Source organism: Penicillium antarcticum (assembly GCF_028974205.1).
Source record: "Penicillium antarcticum strain IBT 31339 chromosome Unknown utg000001l_segment0_segment0, whole genome shotgun sequence".
NCBI classification, from domain to species: Eukaryota; Fungi; Ascomycota; class Eurotiomycetes; order Eurotiales; family Aspergillaceae; genus Penicillium; species Penicillium antarcticum.
The window spans coordinates 2,086,701-2,111,276 of record NW_026695299.1 but is presented as its reverse complement, the minus strand read 5'-3'; the positions used below and the strand labels follow the sequence as shown (position 1 = coordinate 2,111,276).

General features: G+C 43.7%; 7 protein-coding genes across 7 annotated transcripts; 4 read left to right on the top strand and 3 right to left on the bottom strand.

Annotated features, from left to right (window-relative positions):
- Positions 1–10,816: 10,816 nt before the first annotated feature.
- N7508_000789 (uncharacterized protein) lies at positions 10,817–11,280 on the top strand (the record flags this gene model as incomplete). Its single annotated transcript, XM_058458874.1, has 2 exons — positions 10,817–10,974; positions 11,028–11,280. The coding sequence occupies 2 exons, from the start codon at positions 10,817–10,819 to the stop codon at positions 11,278–11,280; spliced, it is 411 nt and encodes a 136-aa protein (XP_058325096.1).
- A 329-nt stretch (positions 11,281–11,609) lies between these two features.
- Positions 11,610–15,781, bottom strand: N7508_000788 (putative nuclear pore complex subunit Nup133; the record flags this gene model as incomplete). Its single annotated transcript, XM_058458873.1, has 4 exons — positions 11,610–11,881; positions 11,936–15,271; positions 15,364–15,433; positions 15,494–15,781. 4 exons carry the CDS (start codon positions 15,779–15,781, stop codon positions 11,610–11,612), a joined length of 3,966 nt encoding a protein of 1,321 aa, XP_058325095.1.
- Positions 15,782–16,771: 990 nt separating this feature from the next.
- On the top strand, positions 16,772–17,809 carry N7508_000787 (ACP S-malonyltransferase; the record flags this gene model as incomplete). The annotated part of the gene is made up of 1 exon (XM_058458872.1): positions 16,772–17,809. One exon carries the CDS (start codon positions 16,772–16,774, stop codon positions 17,807–17,809), a length of 1,038 nt encoding a protein of 345 aa, XP_058325094.1.
- A 254-nt stretch (positions 17,810–18,063) lies between these two features.
- N7508_000786 (uncharacterized protein) lies at positions 18,064–18,719 on the bottom strand (the record flags this gene model as incomplete). The annotated part of the gene is made up of 3 exons (XM_058458871.1): positions 18,064–18,252; positions 18,320–18,616; positions 18,675–18,719. The coding sequence occupies 3 exons, from the start codon at positions 18,717–18,719 to the stop codon at positions 18,064–18,066; spliced, it is 531 nt and encodes a 176-aa protein (XP_058325093.1).
- Positions 18,720–19,207: 488 nt separating this feature from the next.
- Positions 19,208–20,061, top strand: N7508_000785 (NuoB/complex I 20 kDa subunit family protein; the record flags this gene model as incomplete). Its single annotated transcript, XM_058458870.1, has 4 exons — positions 19,208–19,250; positions 19,303–19,498; positions 19,557–19,912; positions 19,967–20,061. The coding sequence occupies 4 exons, from the start codon at positions 19,208–19,210 to the stop codon at positions 20,059–20,061; spliced, it is 690 nt and encodes a 229-aa protein (XP_058325092.1).
- Positions 20,062–20,487: 426 nt separating this feature from the next.
- On the bottom strand, positions 20,488–21,581 carry N7508_000784 (oxidoreductase, short-chain dehydrogenase/reductase family; the record flags this gene model as incomplete). Its single annotated transcript, XM_058458869.1, has 4 exons — positions 20,488–20,675; positions 20,734–20,978; positions 21,025–21,463; positions 21,521–21,581. The coding sequence occupies 4 exons, from the start codon at positions 21,579–21,581 to the stop codon at positions 20,488–20,490; spliced, it is 933 nt and encodes a 310-aa protein (XP_058325091.1).
- An 848-nt stretch (positions 21,582–22,429) lies between these two features.
- N7508_000783 (rRNA-processing protein MPP10) lies at positions 22,430–24,529 on the top strand (the record flags this gene model as incomplete). Its single annotated transcript, XM_058458868.1, has 1 exon — positions 22,430–24,529. The coding sequence occupies one exon, from the start codon at positions 22,430–22,432 to the stop codon at positions 24,527–24,529; it is 2,100 nt and encodes a 699-aa protein (XP_058325090.1).
- Positions 24,530–24,576: the final 47 nt, after the last annotated feature.

Below are 24,576 nucleotides of genomic sequence, written 5' to 3'. Positions count from 1 at the left end.
TCTTCCTTTGCTACTTCTAGCTTATTATGAGAGAAGAACTTCTCAAGAAGTCTCGCCTCTTGTTCTTCTATGTCAAACCTTGAGGTGCAAAGAAATATTATTAAATCCTCGATTGTATGAGACTTTATTCTTCCTCGACGGTAATAGCAGATATCCCGAGCAGTATTAAATAGCTGTTTAACGCCTGCCCCGGTTGTAGGGAAAAAGAGGATATCACGCGCAAGAGCAGCAATTGCTAGGAATCGCGCTTAGTTCTCTCGCTAGAACGTAAGAGGAGCAATTTGAATAGGATCTAATCCGAAGTTAGTTAGAATTCTAAAAGGCTTAGCTTAAACGTACCACTATCAAGATAACGAGTTATTTTATTAGTAGCTATGCTTCCCTAGGTATTGCTCCTATCTAGTATCGTATTAAGCTTCGATCCTAGCCGAGCTATTATTTAAGAGCTATCTAGTGACTAATTAAGGGCTAAAAGCTATTCTTGATATAGAATTAGAGCTTCCTAGAAGGATAAGCGGTACGTGTCACGCTATTTCTGATCCTAGTTATTGGTAAGAAAGAACTTAAACTTGTTCACGGGCGCTAGTATTATGCTGATTGCATAGATATATCCTCGAATATTATCGGTTTAGGAGTAGTACTTATTAAGCTTTAACCGACCAGTTTTAAGTGCGTGAAGTATCTATTTCTTTTATAGTATACGCTTACGTCGTAGCTACTTTATTGAACACTTAAGATACTCAAAGAGTTTATTATAGATCTTGAAGACGTAATGCGTAGTAATATCTCGAGTCTTCGATAGCTAAGTTGTGTAGGCGAAAAATGGCTTAGTGATACAAAGAAGATAGTTAACTTGACGCCACTCGTCCTTATAGAGTAGTATCTCTTCGCAATCATACTCTGCACAAAATAGCGCAAAGATCGGACGTAGACGTTTTGCCCGATGTAGTATTAGAAAGGTTGAATTCCACCGAGTCCTTATATCTTGGATCGGTACTAGCTTCACGGTGCTTATCTAGAGATTGTAAAATATCTCCTGGCGCTAAGGGCTTGCGTTTACATAGATAGCAAGATAGCGGACCTTATTCAATATAAAGGATATCTCACGATTCCGATACTACGCATTTAAATAAGCTAATCTTGATTGCTTCTCTGTCTATTTTGTCTTAGTTAAGTTATTTAGTGGAACTATTTTAATGCGATCAAGGAGCTAGTTTAGACTAAGTTAGATAACGTAAGCAAGGTATAGGATTCGAACAATAATAACACTATCTAATAGACCCTATTAGAGGGAATCAAATAATATCTTATTGTTTGAAGTATTGTCCGTTGTTAACCTAAACACTCGGGCTTTAAGGTTATACTCGATCAGAGTTTAAAGAAGAATATTGCTTAGATTCGCGCCTATATACGCACCGTAGAGAGGTTTGAACCTAAGTAGTACCTCACGATATACCTAATCAATATCTACAAAGTAGCCTATGATTGCCATAAACGCCTATAAGAATAGAGATATCTAGCAATCAAGTGCAATTGAGATTTTTGAACTAATAGGTAGTGTTCGAAGCATCCGCTCTTGCCGATCTTTAATAATGCTCCCTAGTCGGCGACGAATTATATTAGTAGATAGGATAATCGGAGGTGACGGAGCGGTACGAGCCCGAGAAATAAGACGCTGAAATACTAGATACTTAATAAGATAAAGTGGAAGCCGATTGAGTGTAATAAATTGTAGGATGTCTTCTTCCTAGGCTGCTTGCGAGAACGGTATTTCGATATCTTCCTAAGTTTAGTATTACTATTAGTAAATGAAATCGAATAAAAGGGTTACTCCGAACGTACTACTTGCTTTAGAAATTTGGTAATCTATGACTTTTTTGTATATCCGCTCTTTAAATAAGCCGCTATCTTGAGATATCTCTGCATTGTCGATATATTATAATATTGTATTTTACCTATAGCCTTTGTATTAACTATATTAGGGTGCTCAAGAATATTTCTACAACGTTAGTATATAACCTTTGGTGCACTATCTATACTATGAGCAACCTGATTGTAGTAGCTCTAAATCTCCGAATGGCGCGTTAAGTCCTAGACAATCTTGCTCTTCCTCCTAAAGTCGGTTTGTAGCCACTATTCTACCTATTTGTTATAGGTTATTTTATCGTAGAGAATAAACGCCTTCCTTCGGTCGGGTCTAACGCGTTGTAAGGAGGATAGGAGTATTAGCGGAATTGTTAGTCGGAGGAAGTTAGTGTCAAAGGGATCGATCGTATACTAGCTACTAGAGGGAGTCGCTAGGTGGTTTAATAGCGCAAGATAGCTGATATTATCTATATCGCCATTATAAAAAGAGGACGCGAAGTTAGACTGCTGGTTTTGTGACATAATAAATTGAACAAGTGTAAAGTAAGTGATAGAGGGGGAATAGAGGACTTACGGAGCAATAATATCTAATAACGGTGTATAAATAAAGCAAACGCGATAGATCAATTTAGAAGAGGACCTTAAAACGTATCCGCGTGGTTTATTGGTTATATTACTCTACCTCCGTATCTATCTAGCCCAATAACCTAGTAAGAACCTAGAAAGCCTAGCAAGAACCTAGCAAAACCCTAGAAAGCCTAGCCAAAACCTAGAAAACCTAGCAAACCCCTAGTAAAAACCTAGCAAAAACCTAGAAAGCCTAATTCCCACCCTAGCTTCTACCTAAGATCGTCAAAAAGTTTTATCCTATCTTACCTATCTAGGTTTATACAAGTACTTAAAAAGACCTATAATCTATATAATCTTACTAGCTACTAGTCGAATATAGTGGAATAATAAAGAATATAATTAGTATATATGATATATAAGATTTAAAGTAACAATACCCGAATTCTATAGTGGTTTTTTTAAGTATTCATAGGTATACAAACACTATATATTGTGAAATATATATCCGCACACTATATATATTTACACCATGATTTCTGACAGCCGTCAAAAAATCAGTACTAGGTTTTAAGATAAACCTTAGTTTAATAATTTCTGACGGCCGTCAGAAAACCTATAGTGTCGCCTATAGAACTCATCTACGTATATCTAACATAAGGTCAATAAAAAGGTCATAAGTCAAACACTGTGAAAACCATAGCAAAGTCTGACCTTTCTGAGCCTAAAGAACCATAACTACTTATTTAAGGTTGATTCTACGCGTTTATAGCTTTAAACACACTCTAGTTATACTAGAAAAGTATGGTGGTTCAAGGTATAGATCAAAACCGATGTAAAATCCAGTGAGTTATCTTGATGACTGAGCAGTTTTATGATTGAAATAATGCAAAAGTTGGGCCGAGTTGGGTCCAAACTGGGTTTACTGGGGGCCCAGTGCTGGGCCCGGGTTGGGCCCGGGTTAATGAAGTTCAACCCGGGCCCAGGCTGGGTTGGGTTCTGGGCCGGAACCTTGGGCCCAAAATGGGCTTTGCGGAAGTCTATTTAAAATTGATAGGTTAGGTTAGGTGGGCCGCTCGCTTGGGTGGGCCGCTCGCATGGGAAATACGTTATAAATACTATATAAACTTTAGTTAGAATAGCCTAATTATAAAAAAACAACCCTTGCTAATAGGGCTAGAAAATAGAGAATATAAAGAGGAGGCTAAGCTAGACTTCCCTAGTATCTATATTAGTATTTAGGAAGAGAATTCAGGCGCTTTCGGCTTCTTGAATAGCATTAAAGTTGATCCTCATATTAAATAGATAGTAATTTCTCTCTCTTAAATCTCTAAGACTATATAAGCCTGTATTCTAACGGCCGTTAGGAACCCATTATTATAGCTACAAAGCAAATACTCAAAATTTAGTAAAAGCTAGTATATTTATTATATTTATCGACCCTCAAAATATTTCCAGGGCTACCCTTAGAAGGTAGGCTAGAGACCTGCCCGGCCCGCGGGTAGGAAGAGCCCGCCCTCTGCCCCCCCAAATCTACGGGCCTATAGGTGGCTCTTAGCTAGACCTTGACATTTCCCATGGGAGTGGGTCCACGGGACTAAACATCTATGGGAAATTCCCATGGCGGGACTAGACCCCCGTGGGAACTCCCATGGGACTAAATACGCACGTAATAATATGCTTAAGCTCTAATTTTATTATATTTGATTAGGTAATTTTAGTTAGAAATAAGTAATATCTATATAGAAGAGCTATTTCTATATAGATCTTATATAATAGATTTATATTATAGCTTTACATAGCCTATTTTAAGCGTCTTGTATACTAGTCGTATCACTATAAGCTACTTTTAGGTTGCTATAGCTATTGAAAAATAGGCTAAAAATAGCTCAAACGCATTGTACTCCCACGGCGAGACCAACTTCTTTTCTAGTCCCATGGGAAATGTTAAGGTCTAAATATAGTATTATACTACTACGGCTTCTTAGGTAGACTCTTATACCCTCGGCTAAGTCTTACTACTAGACTTCTGTAGAGCCTAACCTAAGCTAGACCTTCCTCGGACTACGTTAGGCTTTAGTTCGAGGGTCCAACCTAGTATTAGGTCTAGAGCCCTAATTTAGGTTATAAATAGTGCAAATACCATAAGACTCGTGACTATATAATTGATATAGGGTTTGGCTATTTCTTTTAGGCATTTGACTTATGAGAACGGCCTCTTTATAATACTATATATATTCTTATATATATGTTTAATAAGCTCTTAAGGCTATAAGTCTATTATCATAATAGCCATTGGAAAATACGATTATTAAGCCAAACCACTAGCTTTTTTGACGGCTATTAGAGGTTAAAGTTTATTTCGAGGCTTTTTAGAATATCTAGTGAATTAGAGAGATTTGATCCATTAATAAAATACTAGTATTGGAATATACTACTATCTCGATTCTCTCGCTATCGTCCTAACGCACGTGCTTCGTTATTATCCCCTAGTAATATTGTCTAGGAATTACGTATAGTCGGGTCTTTAAACATAATATAGCCTTAAGCTCTATCTCCTTACTAATTATAGTACCCTAGTCCTCGGTGTCGCTCATTAGCTCGATCTTAATCTCGTCGACCTTATTATCCTTCACTTACTTTACTACTTCTAGCTTAATATAAGAGAAGGACTTTTTAAGAAGGCCCGCCTCTTGTTCTTCTATATTGAACCTCATATATGGTACAAAATAGTATTTTTATATCCTCGATCGATTAAGACTTTATCGTACCTCTACGGTAATAATAGATATCATGAGTAGTGTTAAAGACCCGCTTAACGCCTATATCTATTATAGGGAATAAGAGGAGTAATATAAATAGGATCTAATCCTGTATTAGCAATAATCCTAAAACGGTTAGTTTATATATTCCACTATCAAGACATTAAGCTATTTTATTAGTCGCTATACTTTCGTATATATTACTTCTATCTAATATCGTAGTACGCTTTGATCCTAGCCGAGCTATTATTAGACCTTGACATTTCCCATGGCGGCACTAGGCCCCCGTGGGAACTCCCATGGGACTATAAACAATGCAAACATTAGCTATCTCGTGACTTATGTAAATAATGTATTTCTTGGCGATTCCGAACGGTATTTCATTTACAATAGCTTTTTCTAAATTAAAGATATACTAAATAATCACAAAACTATGGTCGGAATATATTAAAAGTAATAAATATTTGTTAGTCTTAATACTCACTAAAACACCTTTAACTCAGTGATTTATCCATCATTATTATGAAAATAATGTATAGAAGGGAAATCTTTTTAGTCCCATGGGAGTGGGTCCACGGGACTAGATTTTCGCTAGTCCCATGGGAAATGTCAAGGTCTAGCTATTATTTAGGGCCTATCCTAGGACTTATTAAGGGCTACAAGCTACTCTTTGTATAGAATGGAGTTTCTTAGAAGGATAACTAGTATTTATTACGCTATTTCTAATCCTAGTTATCCGTGACAAATAGCTTAAACTTATTTACTAGCCCTAGTAATATGCTAATTATATTGATATATCCTCGTATATTATTAGTTCAAGGGTAGTACTTATTAAGTTTTAACCGACCAGATTTCTTTTGAAGTATACGCTTACGTCGTAGCTACCTTATAGAACACTTAAGATACTTGAAGAGTTATCATAATTCAGAAATACGTAATACAGTAATATCTCGGTCTTTGATAACTAAGCTATAGAGTCGAAGAGTAGCTTAGTGTCACGGACTCCATGAACACATGTATCACACCAGTATCGACTCCTGTGGACTACCCCGCTTCTTGCCAGTGCATCCCTGTAGAGTCAGCGCCAACTCACCGCCTCTTTGAATCATGTTAAATCAGTCGTTCTTGGTGAACCTGGAAGTTCCCCAAGAATCAGTCTCTGTACATCTTGCAATACCACTTGTTCTGAGACATCTTTGATCTTACCTGGTCGACAGGCTCTATCCTGTAAACACTAGACCTCTTTCTAGACCTTGACATTTCCCATGGGACTAGCGAAAAACTAGTCCGATGGGAATTCCTACAGAGGTCTAGTCCCGTGGACCCACTCCCATGGGACTAAAAAGATTTCCCTTCTATACATTATTTTCATAATAATGATGGATAAATCACTGAGTTAAAGGTGTTTTAGTGAGTATTAAGACTAACAAATATTTATTACTTTTAATATATTCCGACCATAGTTTTGTGATTATTTAGTATATCTTTAATTTAGAAAAAGCTATTGTAAATGAAATACCGTTCGGAATCGCCAAGAAATACATTATTTATATAAGTCACGAGATAGCTAATGTTTGCATTGTTTATAGTCCCATGGGAGGTATAAAGATGATAGTTAACTTGACGCTATGCCTTCTCGCGGAGCAATATCTCTTAGCAATCGTACTCCATACAAAATATTGTAAAGCTAGAATATAGATACTCTGCCTAGCGAAGTATTAGAAATATAGAATTCTACCAATTCCTTATATCTTGGATTAGCACTAGCTTACTAGATATAATCCAGAGATTATAGAACGTCTCCTAGCGCTAAAATTTTATATTTATATAGACTGTAAGAGAGCGGATCTTATATAGTATAAAAGATCTCCTACGACTCCGATACTATGCATCTCGATAAGCTCTTGATTGCTTCTCTATCTACTTCGTTTGGCCCTATTGTTAAGCAGAGCTAGTTTAATGCAATTAAGAAGCTAATTCAGACTAGGCTATATAATATAAAATATAAATCCGATCAATATCAAATTTACCAATATACTCTATTGAAAGGAATAAATCATAGTCTTATTACTTGATATATTATTAGGCAATACCATAAATACTCGGGATTCAAGGTTATACTTTATAAGAGTTTCTAGAAGAATATTGCTTGGATTCATGCTTATATACGCACTATAAAGAGGCTTAAACCTAAGTAGTACCTTACGGTAGACCCGATTAATATAAATAAAGTAGCTAGTAATTACTATAAATACCTACGAGAATAGAGATAACAAGCAATAAAGCGTAATCGAAACTTTTGTATTTTACCTATAGCCTTTAAATAAACTATTTAAGGATACTTAAGAATGGCTCTATAACGTTAATATATAATTTTGAGTGCGCTATTTATACTGTAAGTAACCTAGCTAAAGTAGCTCTACATTTCGAAATAGTGCTTTAAGTCCTATTTCGTTGTATAGCCACTAGTCTACCTGGTCGGTATAAGTTATTTTTAATTTCCTTCAGTCGGGCCCAACGCGTGTTAAGTAGGGGGTAATAGTTAGTAGGATTTTCGGTCGGAGAAAGTTAGGGTGTAAGAAAGGGGTCTAGTGCTTACAGGATAGAGCCTGTCAACTAGGTAATATTAACGATGTCTCTGAACAAGTGGTATTGTAGGTTAATTCTCTTAGAATGTTATCGTACCTCACTTTTTAGATATCTACAATTAGGGTTGAGATTTCTAGAAAAGACCTTTGAATTAATAATACTGCCTTATCATATACTTAGTTTATTATAGCGAATTGACATATAAATAATTCTTGAATATACATACCCCTCCAAAACTGTTTATCCACCCCACTTTTTGGGGTTTCCCTTCCAAAATATATATATCACTTACTCCTTATATAGTAATATAGTAGCACCATTTATGACCTATATACCATTAACTAAATTTGCGGACTGCTTAATAATAGCACTTTCAAATGTCTGCTTAATATTCTGTATAATAACCCCCTGGCCATCCGTATTGCCTCCAAAGGTCTACCCATACTCAATATTAGGGTATCTATCTTCGACTGATCTACTGCGTTCCAAGCTTCCATTAGACTTTTTTTCTTCTTTAAAAAAAAAGCCAATCAGTTTCCTTCCTTTCTATGCCAATAGGCTATGGGAAAAGCTCAAAAAGTTTTAATTTTAACTAGCATTTTACCGGTTCAATTGGCTTTAAACCAGGTGAGTGCGCGGGCCAATCCTCGACGTATACTCTTCGCGGTTTAAACCACTCTTTCGTCAATTCTGCCCCAGTGAATCTTCGCGTTATCTTGCTAAAATACTATCCTAGGGATGTCGACTGGTAGTAGATCATTTTCGAGCGTTTCGATATACGATCTTTCAGTATACCCCTCCTCGAAAGCGAGTCTTCGTCCTATTATATAATTATTAATTCTGTCCGACCACCAAGCTAGATTTGTGAAATGCCCTTCACGTGAACCTTTGTATTTACAAGGTCTTTTCGAAGGCCTTCCGAGGTCTCAGGCAAGCCCAATTGTGATTCAAAGTTCGAGGTCTGTTGCACCGAACATTCGTCCGAGAGGTTCCACCATTGAAAGCTTTCACGCCGCTATGTTCTTACAATTTTTAGCCATTTCTTTGCAAGAAAACGCATAATTGGCCGCTTTTTGATAAACCGAATTGCTTCAAAATTCGCCGTATAGTGGACCGAGAGGGATGACGGGGTGTCGCAGCACTTGGCTATTTATAAGTTCAAAACGGGTGTCGGCGCGCTTGCAGAATAAGAAAATAGCAAGCTCGAGAGTCTAGTCTACGGGACAGCCGGTTCGAGAGAGTGATTTGAAGGTTTTATGCTCTTAATAGCGTTTAAGCGTATTAGAGGTAGTCTTGCGCGTACAGCCGAAATCGTTGGCAAGTTTAGACTGCGACACGTCTGCCTTGTCAGCGTAAATAATAGCCGACCTTTGCTCAGGGCTTAATTCAGCCTTTTTTTTTTCTACGTCTCGGTCCAATTTCCATTGAAAACGAATACGTAGTGGTGGTGTAGGAAGGAAAAATAAAAGGTGGGTCGTTGGGGGGGGTTTCAGTGGGCATTGGGTAAATAGTTTTGACCTATATCTGTAATATAAGACAACTTGAAGTAGAAATATTGGAATTCTGTAATGACTATATCAAGTCTCCAGGGATATATACTGTAGAACAAACATATATATCTACACTTTGCTCACGTACGCTTCTACAGTCTACTGAATGGAAAATTTGGACTTTTTCACCCCAATGTTACTATTTAGAAGGGTAATTTATAATCAAAAAGATTGAATACGTTATTTCGAATTATAGACCTATTTCTTAATTTCATAAGGGGCTTATACTAGAAAAGCATTATAGTTTTACGTATAAACCAGAACCAACATAAAAATCAGTTATTGTTTTGATAACAGAGCAGCTTTATGATTTGAAATTATGCAAAAGTTGGGCCGAGTTAGGTCTAACTTGGGTTTTATTGTGGTCCTAGTGTTGGGTCCGGGTTATGTCTGGGCTAGGTTTTCGGTCGAGACCTTCCCGACCCGAATTGGGTTCTGCGGAAGTCTGGATATAATTATTACTTGGATTAAATAGGTTCTATCTAGTAAACCCCATCCCTTTTACAGCATTTAGAATACTAGACCCGACTTATATCCTAGGCGTATCTAGGTAAGAGCGACAGAACCAATGAATATAGCGTCTCAATAATAACCATACGACAATAAGAGACCAAACACTACCTACCCTACACGGTATAGTAGCGATTTTGCTAATATACAGAGGCCCCTCTAGCCTATAATTCTGTAGCTAACGTGTTCTCTAAAACAGGTTTCCTAGACCAAGTGTGAGGAATGGGTCTAGTGTTTACAGGATGGAGCCTGTCAACTAGGTAAGATCAAAGAGATTTCGTGATAGTGTGACTGAGATGCCAAGACTAATCTTGGGAGAAATTATAGGTTCACTAAGAATAGACTATTCAACATGGACAAGAGAGGCGATGAGGTGATGCTAACGAGTCGATAGGGATGCGCCAGTAAGAGGCGGGGTAATCCATAATACTTGACATGCGTCCATTGAGTCCGTGACAGGAATGACTGCCTCTCCCCAAGAAACCAGTCTCGTAATAAAAGATCTACTTCTTTTACTATTCTTTAAATACCTATAACATTCATGCCTTACATGATTAATAAAACGTCTACCTAAGTATAGACAAGCTTCCCTTTTATAGACTACATCTTCCCGAGAGATTAATCTTACAATAAGATAACCATTTCTCTTGCTATTCCCTGACTACTTGTTGTCTTTCCACCTTACCTGATTGACATGACATCTACCTAGCAAAAGACAAGATTATTGCAGGACCAGCTCATCTGCAGGCGTTCACGACAATAAATGGGCTATCCCCGTGACCCTGGAAGAAACTGGTGAACAAGGGTGTGGGACCCACCCCCGCATTATCCCCGGGCTATGAGGTCACGAGTCACGCCACCTGCATTATATCTGCCCATCTCCCTCAAATCATTGGACTTCCAACTTTCACCATCTGAATCAAAAGTAAGTTATTTGTGCGTTTGCTTGTTACTACACACTTATTTATTACGATGCAAGTGACTCGCTCGCACAAGCTGAATGACCGTGATCACCCAGCTGACGGTATGCTGGGTACTCGTGACAATCTTCCACGTTATTTTGCAAAGTCTGGCCCCACTGATGCTGATCCTCGCAAGACAAAGAAGGACGGTGGTGGCAAGGGTAACTGGTGAGCATTGAGCACCAAGAGGGATCTTTATCTCTCTAAAATCTTTTGTCTAGGGGTCGCTCTGGCGATGAAATGCAGGACTGCGACTACAAGTTCACCAACACTCGGCGTCGCTCGAATAGCAGCACCCAGGGATTGGCTGACTTTAGCACCAAATTTGAGGCATTTGACCCAGAGCCTGTCTTTGAAGAAGGTTTTCATGGCGCCTCCGACGTGTCGGCAGAAACGGAGAGCACTGTCACCAAAGTCCAGAGCACTAGCAGCAACACCGACAATGAGATTGATCACAACGGAGTGAACTACTAGGAAACATCAAGTATCCCCACCTGAATGAATCTAATGGGCGCACCGGTTGTTCATGAACAAACAGATCATCATGAGGGGACCACGAAACGCAACAGATATGGTATCAGGAATTTTCAAATCACAGAGACTTTAATTTTCTGAGTTTTATATCTGTAAACACTCATACTCTACCAAGGGCAACTCAAGGAGAGAAAAAGAGAGAAGACAACTACGTAAAGAGGTCGGCATTGGTTCAACAATTCACAAATATTATGAGACGTCGGCTAAACACCAGATATCAACCGTTCAATTCTGCCATGCTCAAGATCTTGAGCCCACAACCCATAGCTTTAAATCTCCGCTGCAGCATTACCACCGATCCCACAAGGAGCTAACCCCCGGGCTTTTGCCGTTTCAAGAATATTTTGGATCCAGAAATCAAGCTTTCCGATCTCAATGTACTGGCGTAAGATGTCGTTTTCAGTCTTAAGGTCGAGCGCCAATCGTGACTTTTGCTCTGGGCGGAACCGTGAAGTAAGTATATCAGAGTCTGCATCAGTCATTAAGGCATCAGCAGGAGAAAGAGCCGCATAGATAGATGGGTGGCTGGCTGATTTGGGACCTGGGAATATACAAATTAGATCAATATATCCCACAAAAGGTCGAGAGCACTCACCCTCCTCTAAGCATGCGCTCAAAGTTCGACAAAGGGAAGTGTCACCAATGGAGCGATCGAAATCGCCATTTGACACTTCAGCGGCCTTGCCTCGAGCCACCCAGTCATCCTTGATCATGCACCGCCGCCATATTAATCTCTGCAAAGCCATGAGGTACGAAGAGTCTCGCTGGCCATAGCGACCATGATCAAGAACTCGTAGAGCTAGATGGAACTCGCTCTTCACAATCTCATCATCACCGTCTTCTGCATGCTGCACAGGGCCGAGCAACGTCAAAAGGTCGACCAGATCGTCGAAAGCAAGAACCTGTCTGTTGACGAGGGTGGAGAGAGTATCACTCAAGATCTCACGGAGCGATGGCCGGTCTTCGAATAGGTGACCCCCATAGCACTCGAGCGCCAGTTCAGCCTCAGCCTTTCGGTCAATTGCGCCCTCCCAAATTGGCCGAAGGTGCTCATACAAAGTCTCCTGGATCCCATCGACCTCAACGAAATCCTCAAGTCGTTTGACATCCCCTTGCAAAACCAAAGAAGGTTGAGCCTGTGGATGCATACGCTCTTGTGTTGCTAACTTGCTTAGCTTCGCCAGCGAGATTTCAACACGGTGGCTCCACAAGTCCTTCTCACTGTTAAGCGCGAGATTTTCCAATGAGGCAGCAGCAGTGTCGTAGTCGTCTTCGCCCGTCACATCATTAATCCAACTCAAACGAGAATACGCGGGCGTTTGCCGGAGGAATCGAGTCACGGCAGGTTGGTATTTCCGCATTGCAAGTAGCGTTCCTGGGTAACCGAACTTGATTCTGTGGAAGAAGTATGCATCCGCCCAAATGTCACCAAACTTGTCGAAATATGTGGAAATCAGTTGGGCAGGGTCAAGCTGATCTGCACTTGTCGGTACACCTTCTGAAGATCCTTGGACTGGTCGGTTTTTCTTTTGATCCTGAAGCTCGACGATCAACTCGACCAAAGCATCCATATCGCGGAAGCTTTCTGCCAACCTAAGAGCGTCTTCAAGATGCCCGACACCGGCCAACTTGAAAAGGTACCACTTGCGATTTTCGACATGCAAATGTTCGAGTGAAGCGCTCTCGTCGAGAAGCTTTGGGTCTCCCTGGGCAGAAAGCCATCGAGTTCGTTCCTGGTGCATTTGACCAAGGACACGGAGATGTCGAGCGCTGTTCGCTGCTGTTCGGTTTAGAACCTGGGCATCAGGGAAATCTGCACCCGACAAGTTTGCGCTGTTCCAAGAACGACGGCTATCGAGTTCCAAATCGAGGAGCTTTCCTGCTTCGGTATAACCCACCCCTCTCGATGTCCAGAACTCGGGTAGAGTCTCATATCCATCGGATAGAACACCATCCTCGACGAAGTCTTCATTCAGACCATAAAGCGCAAGATGCTCTTCGCGATACCGGAAAGCAGTTTCCATGACTGCCAGGAATAGCTCACTGGCCTCGAGAATTTGTTGCGAGAGGTTCCGCGCACGATCAGGAGACTCAAGTACATCACCGCAAGATTCAGCTCGACCGAGTTTGACGGCGTTCTTGATCCACGGAATAATGTGTTCCATGCGATAGGAATCACTCAGGAACCATTGACGCACCGGGTCAGCCTCCCCGTTGTGTGGGTCAATCTGAGTCTTGAAATTGTTGCTCATTGATCCAATGACATGACCAAGGAAAGAATCGTCGCTTTTGCACTTATAGGCCTCCTGGACCTTCCACATGGCCCTTTGTGCTGCGATCTTTTCAGCAGCCCACAGAAGCTCCCATTTTGCTGCTCGACCTAATGGGTTTCCTCTGCGTAGAAGTAAAGATGCAAGGTCGTCCAGTGCCTTCGCCCTCAGTCGAAGATGTTGTTCGAGTGAAATTGTGGTATTTGGAATGAACCGGCATTCAGACTGCAGGAGTTCTCTGCATATTTCCAAGGATGCTTGCTCGATCTCTAAGGCAGGGAAGTCCAAGTCACCCTCGCTGGATAGATCCAACGGGTTCTTTGCCATGGTCCCGTAGAAAATAGCCTGCTCAAGTTTGTGCTTCGCGGTAACTTGAGGCTGCTCGTCAGCATCGTCTTCTGTTTCGGGACGAGGAAGTACCGTGACACGAATCACTCCGAAATTCCGAAGCATGAGCACACATGCCGCGTAAGGCATGTGTTGCGATTGGTTCTCTGACGTGGACCCTAGTATTTCATGCTCTTTTCCAGATCGCAAGTGAATAGTGTCTTGGAAAGGCATCGGTAGCTTATTTGAATCGAGAAGTAGTTGTGAAGTTGGTGTTTCCTCAACGCTTGTCAGCGACAGAATAACAAGGGACTGGCCAACGAGAATAAAAGCAGTTGCTTCTGGTTTCGGAACATAAATCTTGGGCTTTGGGTCGTTGAGCATAGCTGGGATGTGATGTAGATCTACAGGATGCGCAGATACCACACGGGACTCAGTGCCTGACAAGTGAACGTGAACCACAGACAGTGCTTTGTTTTCTGACCACTGGGACGAGCCAACAACCAGAAACAAGTTCCAGGATTCATCCGAAGGCTGAGCAGGGTCGTCCGAAGATTGTAGCATGGAGAAAGCAAAGTCCATGATTTTCAGATCTGGGTCGTTTGTCGGTTTCGTTAAATTCTGAGGAAGAGCCGCCAAAATGTCGTCTTTGGCATCATATCGTTTTTTGAGCGCATTTCCGTGATTCCAGTGTGTATCCCAGATCTCGATCAACCCAGAAGAAGTCGCAATGATCACATCCCGCTGGCCGCGTTGATGGGAGCCTCCAGCCTGAACAGCGGTGACCTCTTTCCTCCAGTATCCGCCCCCGAGAACATTCTTAATACCACCAAAGATTCCACCACCGCTGGCACCCGCGGTGCTTTTTAGGAAATTGACGAGTACTGAGGGTTTTCCTTGGGGATCTCTCAAAGAAATATGTGCTACTCGTCCCGTGGAGAATGTGGCGATAATCCCCGAAGGCTCCACATTTAGGATTTCCGTGGCATACTCGCCAGAAAGCAGGCCAGGCGTAGATCCTTGGATACCATTTTGTTTCTGTCGAGATAAGCCTAGCGAGGCTGCACTGGACACAGTCTCCCAGTAAATGATCTTCCCGGTAGAAGGAATGATGACCAGTAAACCTGGGTACTCTCCGGTAGCTGTAGATAGTAAAACACCAAGCGGAACTGCGCCTTTTGGATCTCTGCATGACTCGGGAATCGATACTGTGAACGTGTCTGATGGTGACGGAGAAGATGTGGATACTGAGTAAGGCCATACGATGGCATGCGAGTGAGTTAGAGCTAGCGCATGGTCGTGACCAGCTCCAAAAAAGCATCTGAGCGGTTCTTCTTTCGGAAGGTCAATAAAGTACACCATGTAAGAGAGAACCAAACGCAGAAAAAGAGGAGGAGTAAGGAAGGTTCAGTAGAGGGCGACAAACCTGACTGTAAGCCGCGAATTTGGTCAGGCAAGGCTGGCAGCTGATTCACGTTGTAGAAATCGGTACTGGACTTTTGATATCGACAGCATTAGCAAACGTGGACAGTAACGCGCAAAACTACGTTACTCACTAGAACGATTGTCCCCTCGTTGTTGTGTCCAAGGCCATCACCTGGTTTTGCAGTACGAGTCGGTAGATGAAGTTCAGTGGTCATTGGATCCGCAGGGGCATTATCATCATTGGGAGTGGGTGCGGTCAATTTGGCCATGTCACGCCCTAGATCTGTGTCGGGGGGGGATTCATCTGGGCGACGCAAGACTGAGCGCTGTCTCTTGGCTTTCGGTGGCTTGACAGAGTCGTCTGAGCTTGTCCTCGGGCGCCGGCGAGTATTGCGGCCACCGGCTTTAGGAACAAACATTTTCGATTTGCGCCTAACTTGGAGTCGCGAATGGGGCGCTGGCTGAGAAAAAAAGAAAAGGGCAGTGATCTCAAAAGATAGTTGAAGCTGTACACTCAACACTTGACACAAGGCCAGTGAAAATATGAAAAAGCAAGAAGTTGTTCCCCAGCAAGAGAGCTGAACCGTGAGGTGATCGCACCGATCAACAACAGATGGCAGATGTCTGAAGGCGGTGAGGAGCCTGCAGGAACTCCATGTCAACCTTGTTCTGCTTGCCCACTTACTTCTGTTCTACTACATACAGCAAACTAAATACATCATTGAAAGTCCAAATACAGAAGGGGTTGCAAATATTGCATGTCTTTGCTTTCTTTTGTTTGTACGCAATTAGGTCTTATATCATCTTTGGGGGGAAGTCTCGTACAACTATTCTTGCCTGCATAGGTTAGATCTCATTATCCACAGCAGATAGAACTAAGCCTAAGGTTTTCCATGATATTCCTTGAGCTTGTATCAATGCCTATACATGTACGAAGTACTGTAAAATAACTTACTGTTATGTGGAGATACTTCGCATCCGATTACCCCGAGATGCTCACGTGAATCCCCATCTACCCCACGCGGAGTTGCTCCCTAAAACACCCTGCCATGGCAATCCCCCTTGGTTTTATGGGATAGACTGCCTCTCTGACTTCGAACCCCAGCCATCATGCTCACATGCTGCGTTGATACGGTCAAGATCAAGACCCCAAGGGTTGCCGCATATCCCCAAGTCTAAGAAGATGCTCTCGAAGTCGCCGCATATTACGGTTCATCTCCGAATGAGATTCATGCGCCTCGGGTTGCAGGCTGCCACAGGATTGAAGCCAACAGTTACTACTTCCCTATCCACCAGACGAGACCTGCATACAGCTCTATTCTTCCCGGGTTCGCTTTTACCGCCCCTTCTATTTCAACCTCGAGAAGACAAGCTGACACACAATAGGACATGGAGTTCAGCGGGTAGGCATGGCAAATGCTTGGATTGAAAGTTTTCCTCGCACGGCCGCTCGGGTCTTGGACGAGATGGACAGCACCCTTGGGTTCAAATTGTCTCGCGTCATATCCGATGGACCCAACTCCAAGTTGAACAAGACTGAAAACTCGCAACCCGCAGTAATGGCAGTCTCCATTTTGATTCTTCGCATTCTTGAAGACGAATTCGGATTTGACGCTAAATCTCGGGTGGATGTCACGCTTGGACACAGCTTAGGAGAGTTCTCTGCACTGGTTGCCGGTGGGTATCTTGAATTCGGCGATGCCCTCAAATTAGTCCGAGGTCGAGCGGAGATCATGGCCCAATGTACACGAAACTTGGCCGAGAAATCCGGGGAAACCTATGGAATGGTCGCACTTCTCTGTGAACCCGAACATTTGGACAGTTTACTTCGGACGGTTCAAGAATTCCTAGGACTTGAGCCCGCAGGCGTCGAAAGTGACACATACCACCCAGTTCCAGCAATTCAGCAGGTGGTGGTTGCCAATATCAATTCAAAAAACCAAATTGTCTTGAGCGGTAGCCTGGACCGAATCAAGACTCTCTTAGTCCAGCTGCGTCAATTTGGAGGTCATGATCCACGGGCTGTCAAATTGAAAAGTGACAGCCCCTTTCATAGTCCTTCCATGGCGCTAGCTGCGGATTACATGAGAAATGCACTGGAACAAATTAACATCACCTTCCCAGCTTCAGTGCCTTGCATATCAAATGTTTCTGCCTTGCCTTTTCATTCCAAGGATGACCTCAAGAATCTCCTCTCTCGGCAATGCACCGATACTGTGAGATGGTGGGACAGCATACGCTATCTTCACCAGGAGCGAGGTGTGAGGCGTTGGATTGGAATCGGACCAGGAAAGGTCGGCAGAAATTTGGTCGGCAAAGAGGTCGGGAGAGTTGACACCAAAGGTGGTGGAGTGTGGGCTGTCTGTGATCCTCGTGAAATATCAAACATCATGATCTCCTTGGAGCAGACCGAAATCGAACCCATGAGCCACCAACGATTGAAATGATGCCCAATATCAGCCTGTTTCTTCGTATTTCAATTTTTTATGACAGTCGAGGAATGGACGTTCAAGTGGAAAAATACGAAAGCTCAGACATGAGTTGTGAAGTTTGTGTGAAATTGTTACTTTCAGATATGAATGCAAATAGCACTTGGTGGGGGTATCTAGTTAGCTATCCTCTTATGTGCTCCAAAATTCCTGTAGGCTTTTGCTTGGCCACACATCCATTCAAAGTTGGGTATCATTATCCTGTCCTTCCATTATACGGCATTTCCGGGTGCCCATGATTCACCAACGCGCTTCACATCCGCAATGAACCTTTGATTAGAGATTTGTTGGCAAGCAGAGATAGAAGCGGCTTTATTGCCAGGAATCGGTACGTGATCGTCGGGGGAGTAGAATGGATTTTGCAAGAGCTGAATATATGCACTTTGCAATGCTCGGAACGCCTATATCAAAATGTTAGACAATGTGCTTTACTGTAGACTACTTCTGACAAAAATTCTTCAAACTCACCGGCTTCATATCAGAATCCCTCAAGCCACTTATTGCAGGGCCAGCTGTTTTCCCAGCACTAGCAGCCTCTTCCTGACCGAATACATCCACAATGATCAACAGCTTGATCCCGGTGGTGGTCAACCAACCATATGCAGCAAGTCGTTCATCAATTGCATGTAACAGTCCAAGGTCCTGATCAATAGATGTTTGCTTGCACCGGATGTCAAAGATGTCGAGGCACGAGTTCAGTAAGAAAGAGAACTCGATGGTGGAATCACAGTAAGGAGGAAATAAGGAAATGTGAAGAGGATTGTCCTGTAGTATTCCATGTCAGCTTATCAGACCAGCACCTGATTAGCAAGTCAATACCCACTGCCTTTCCAATCACACCAATGCAGGCAATCTTGGGACCTGCCATTTTAGAGACGATCTCTAATGTTCTTAATGTTATTGGGGTGAAAGGTCTTGCTGTGTCTTAATCTGGTGAATATTGCGCGCAATACCGTGAATGAATAAGTAGAGCTTGGGTTGTCATACGGAAGAGTAGAGAGAAACACGCGCTCAGGCATCAAGGCAGAATGAGAGCAGAAGAACCAATGACGAGACAGGCAATTGGATTTACGAGCATTTCACCGCCTTTACAATACTCCGTACAACAAGTGAAAAATACCACCATTAGACCAATAGTCATCGAGATAAAAGCTTACATCATCTTTATCGAACCAATACTATACCATCATTCTTCTTCCACTGGAACCCCAAAAGTCCTCCTTGTCTGCAGCACCCGGAGCCCGCCACATCTGCCCTCTTGATTCAGAGTGTCGCCACTGAAGAGGGTCCAATTGTCTTCTCTCTTCCAATTCCCACTCCTTATCATCAGTTCTTGTTCAAGAAGCGACTTTCAAGATGCTGCCCATGGCGAAGCCCGCCATCTCTGGCGCTTTGTGCGGTAGGCGTCTCCTCTTCTCGTTGCCAGTGCCAACCCCACTGATTGAAAACAGCTGCGCGACCTCGCCTTGCACTTTCTCTTCCCCGGGCTCAGCCCCTGGCGGCCCTTTCGACTTCCTCGGTTAAATCAGCGACAGCCCTCGAGCGCCGAACATCAACAGGCCAGCAATTGACTGCGTCAGGCAAGGCCCGGAAGGAAGTGCCTTTGCCAAGTCAGGAGAAGAAGGAGGGTGCTATGCAATATGTCTTGTTTGTTTTCTCGCGGGTTTCTCTTTTTCTCAATGGCCTCCGCTAACCTCCACACTAGGACTACCCTTGATCAGGTTACAAACTGGGCCCGTCAAAGCTCTTTGTGGCCCATGACCTTTGGTCTTGCATGCTGCGCTGTAGAGATGATGCATTTGTCTACTCCCCGTTATGATCAGGATCGCTTGGGAATTATTTTCCGTGCCTCCCCGCGTCAGTCCGATGTGATGATTGTCGCCGGTACTTTGACAAACAAGATGGCACCCGCTCTCCGCCAGGTCTATGACCAGATGCCTGATCCTCGATGGGTTATCAGCATGGGAAGTTGTGCCAACGGTGGTGGCTACTATCACTACAGTTACTCCGTTGTACGAGGCTGTGATCGGGTTGTGCCGGTCGACGTCTATGTCCCTGGATGTGAGTGCCATGCTTTTTCGACTTGATATACAATTTTACTAATAGGAACACCAGGCCCACCCACATCTGAAGCATTGATGTATGGTATCTTCCAGCTGCAGAAGAAGATGAGGCATACCAGAATCACTCGCATGTGGTACCGCCGTTAATTGTTGGATAGTGGTGCGGAGGGTCGTTTCTTTGCCTCTTCAAACATAGTGCATGGTGAAATTTTAAATGACTCAACCCGACCGCCGTGGAGTCTCTCTGTGTCTTTTTATTTTGTATATCAATATCAGGCTTCAGGATTTGATACATTGCTTCCATTCTGCTTTTATTTTATTTGGACTATCTTTCTCAGTCAATCATCAAAAATTTGATTCAAATTTCCAAAAGACTTCCATACATTAGCTGAACAAGGGACACTTGCAACCTCTAACTTTTGCATGAGGTTGATATTGATTTGTTTATGCCAGTTCGTATACTAGAATGACCGAGCATCTACTCATTCAACATATTGTTTGGACAAGGCTGACTTGTTTGGTACTTTAATAAAGTATGCATGTGTCACCCTGACTTCGGTTTGGCATATCTGTCTAGCCGTTGACCATGACACCTCCATTGGGGTGCAGACACTGTCCAGAAATATAGCTGCTATCTTGACTTGCGAGGAAGACGAAGCATGTTGCAACCTCACTGGGCTGACCTGGCCTGCCAATTGGCACTGCATGGAACTGTTCCATAGCAGAGGTTTGCATCGTCGATGGGATAAGAGGTGTCCAAACTGTCTCACAGGTTAGCGGTGGCTTCCTAGGTAGTATACTGTATTTTGAAAGACCTACTTGGCCCCGGACAGACGCAATTAACTCGAATGCCCTTCTTCACCTGCTGGTTTGACAGTGCACGCGTAAAGGCGACAATGGCTCCTTTGGTGGATGTGTAATCCAAAAGATCACCTCGGCCAATGTAAGGATTGACGGATGCACAATTGATGATGGTGGACCCGTTCTTCATATGAGGAAGAGAGTATTTCGATAAGTAAAAGAAAGAATGTATATTGGTGTCAAATGTTCGCTCCCATTGGTCCCTATCAGACATTAGCATGGATATCGCCAATCAGGACGAGGACATACTCATCCAACTCACTGATATCACTCAGCATATCCTGGAATGCTGCGTTGTTCACGAGGATATCAATACCACCCATTTTTTGCAGAGCCACATCAACGATCTTTTGGCAATTCTCCTTTTTGCGGAGATCAATGGCCAAGCAATGACACTGCTGGCCAAGCTCCTCCACCCTCCTTTTTGTCTCCTGTGCATCCGTTTCCTCTTCCGGTAAGTATACTATTACACTCGATGCACCCTCCATGGCGAACAGAATAGCGACAGCTCTTCCAATTCCAGAGTCACCTCCGGTGATGATCGCTTTCTTGTCTTGAAGCTTTCCGGCAGCTTTATAGATCTGATAGCCGCCATCCTCGGTTGGAATATGAGTCGATACGGGCTTGGGATCGTCCATATCGGCCTGAAGGCCCGGCTTTGTCAGGTGCTGGATAGGAATTTTGTGGCCTATGAGTCAAAACCGACATTAGTTGTAGATCGTCACTCGCCTCCAGTGTTGCTCACCCGGTTCAAATTGAGACTTAGACCCACTGGCTGGCCTTTCGGTGTACTGAGCAACAGGCATCTTGGTGATTGGCAAATATGAACAAGTATTTTGATATGTTATTCTTCGATGGATAGATCTGTGGGGGATATGTTCAGTGCAAGAAGCCAATATATAAGGAACTCTACTCCATAAAGACCATTGCTTTCGTCATTATGACATTCAATTCACGTTTTTAAAAGGCTGGAGAAGCCAGTGGTGACATAAAATCAATTGGGAAGTTTGGCCCACCAGAGATATCTCTGCGTTGGTCTTCCTGTGTGGCTAGATTTTGACCACATTGGGTTCTTCGATGCTTTCGACGCTTGCCACTCTGGAGACCAGCGATGTCCCCCAATCAGATTTCCTTGACTGATGTCTACATGACACATTTTGTTGATTCTGAATGAGACTGTATATCTAGAACAATCGATGTGTTAGTTTGCCATCGACCTTATATGATGGAGCAACGGCGTCATAGCAGCACAGGAATTCACGGGGGCGCACCATACCAACTTAAGTCTGAAATTGGAATGATGACCAAGCCGAATATCTATCGAGCTAGGTAAATATGCCCACAGGCTTTTTGGGCCTTAAGTGAACGTTTGACATCGAAGTCTTTAAATTAGTATGGTGAAGAACGTAGACGAGATGACTTCGGGATACACCCCGATGTAGCCCCTCAAGGAAGTACTATTTTCTTATAACAACATAGATATCCTTGAACAAAACAACCAAATCATTGTCTCCAGGTCCTGTTCATGTGTCTGTTCTGTTTTGTTCATGTATATGTCTTATCTTATCAAACTGCCATTTAATTGGCTCACCGCCCGTACATCTTGATAATTTTTTCCCGCATATCGCATTTCCTCTATAGACATCCTTTCGCAATGGGAAAGGCTGCCACTCAATCTGAAATGGCTCTACCCTCCGCTTTATCCTCTCCATGGGAGTTTTTACGCCCCACTAGCGATTTACACACCACCGTGGTAGATTCTGCGAAGCACATTCTGGACTCTCTCGCCGGCTCTATCGTGGACGCCCAAACTACTCGCCGGCAACTCAACAAAAAGCGCAAAAGATCTGACCATGAATCAGATTCAGCTACTCTTCAACTGAAGAATCTCTATGTGGATGGCTTCACTTCGAATCAAATATGGGAGCAGGCAACCCGAATCCTCGAGTCAACTGGCGATGAAGTCGAACGGGATATCACTTTAATCACGCAACACAGTGGTTATTCAGCGATGTCGGAAGACGAGCAAGCTCATGAGGTGTCAGATCCCGAGGCCGCGCAAAGCGATAGTGACAGCAATGAGAACCTGTTGGAGGACGTTTCCGAAGCTTCAGATGTCGAAGGCGATCCCGAAGAGGAATCTCAGATAGGATCTGACGATCTGGAGCACGAGGATATGGATCAGGAGGATGATATGGAAGAATGGGATGACGAAAAATCTTCGATTGGCTCTGCGCAAGAAGAGCCGGAAGTCTTTGTCGAGGACCGGTTTGGATTAAACGATGGGTTCTTCTCCATTGACGATTTCAACAAGCAGTCCGAGGCCCTGGAGCGACAGGATGTCAAGGGAGGCCCCGAAGAGGGCGAGGACAGCGACGAGGAGGATGTGGATTGGCATACAAACCCGTTGATGGCTGGAAGCGCCGCGCCTGTTCGCAACGCTGACACATCGAAGACCTCCCGCACGATTGGGGAAAATGAGGATGAAATGGATGATAGCGAGGAAGAAGGACCGACCTTTGGAAATGCTGATCTCAACGGCGACTCCGACTCCGACGCTATGGATATGGATATGGATACCGGTGATTCGGCTGGCTGGGCGAACACCAGCGATATCAAATACGCCGACTTTTTTGCACCCCCGCCACGCAAAGCATCCTCTAAGAAAATGCGCGCTCTCCCAAAAACTCAACCTGATGCGCCAGTTGAGGACGATGATGTTGATCGTGCCATAGCCGATGTGCGACGAGACTTGTTCGACGATGACGATGCTTCCAGTGCTGGGGAGGATACCGCTCTTGATGAATCTGGAGACTCTGGTGCTCCGCGCTCCACACACGAGAAACAAAGGGCACGGATTGCTGATGAAATCCGTCGTTTGGAAGCGGCTAATGTCGCAAAGAAAGAATGGATGCTTGCTGGTGAAGCCAGGGCAGTTGAGAGACCCGTGAACTCCCTCATTGAAGAGGATCTTGACTTTGAACGAATTGGAAAACCAGTTCCAGTGGTCACCAACGAGACGACCGAGGATATAGAAGAACTAGTCAAGCGCCGGATTCTTGCCGGGGAATTCGATGAAGTCATTCGTCGTCGGCCAGGTGCATCGGACGCACAGGCTACACGGAGGGGTAGGTTTGAGTTGGATGATACCAAACCCCAACAGGGTCTGGCAGAGATGTATGAAGCCGACCATCTTCGTGCTAACGATCCAAACTACGTCGACTCGAAGGACCGCAAGTTGATGCGGGAGCATGCCGAGATTACCAACCTTTGGAACGAGGTCAGCTCTCAATTGGATACGCTATGCAACTGGCACTACAAGCCTAAGATCGCACAGGCCAGCATCAACGTTGTCACCGACGCACCCACCATCATGATGGAAGAAGCACGTCCCACGGCTGGCAGTGCTACTGCTGGACCGGTGGGACTTGCACCGCAAGAGATCTACACGCCTGGTGATGGTGATCGAGTCGCAGGAGAGATGGTGATGAAGAACGGAGAAACTATCTCCAAGGATGAGATGACTCGCGAGGAGAAGGCCAAGATCAGAAGGCACAACAAGAAGACTTCAAAGAAGGCCAACGCTGAGCCCACTCGCCAACAGCCCGGCAAGGCAGCTGAGAAGCAGCAGATGATGTCCGACTTGAAGAAGGGAGGAGTCAAGGTCATTGACAAGGAGGGTCGTGTGACAGACATCAATGGTGGCTCTGTCGACGCGAGCGCCAAAACCAGAGGAGACACCTTGAAACTGTGAAAAGTGGTGGGAATTGGCAGGTTGGGGGTGTAAAATAATGGATTGAA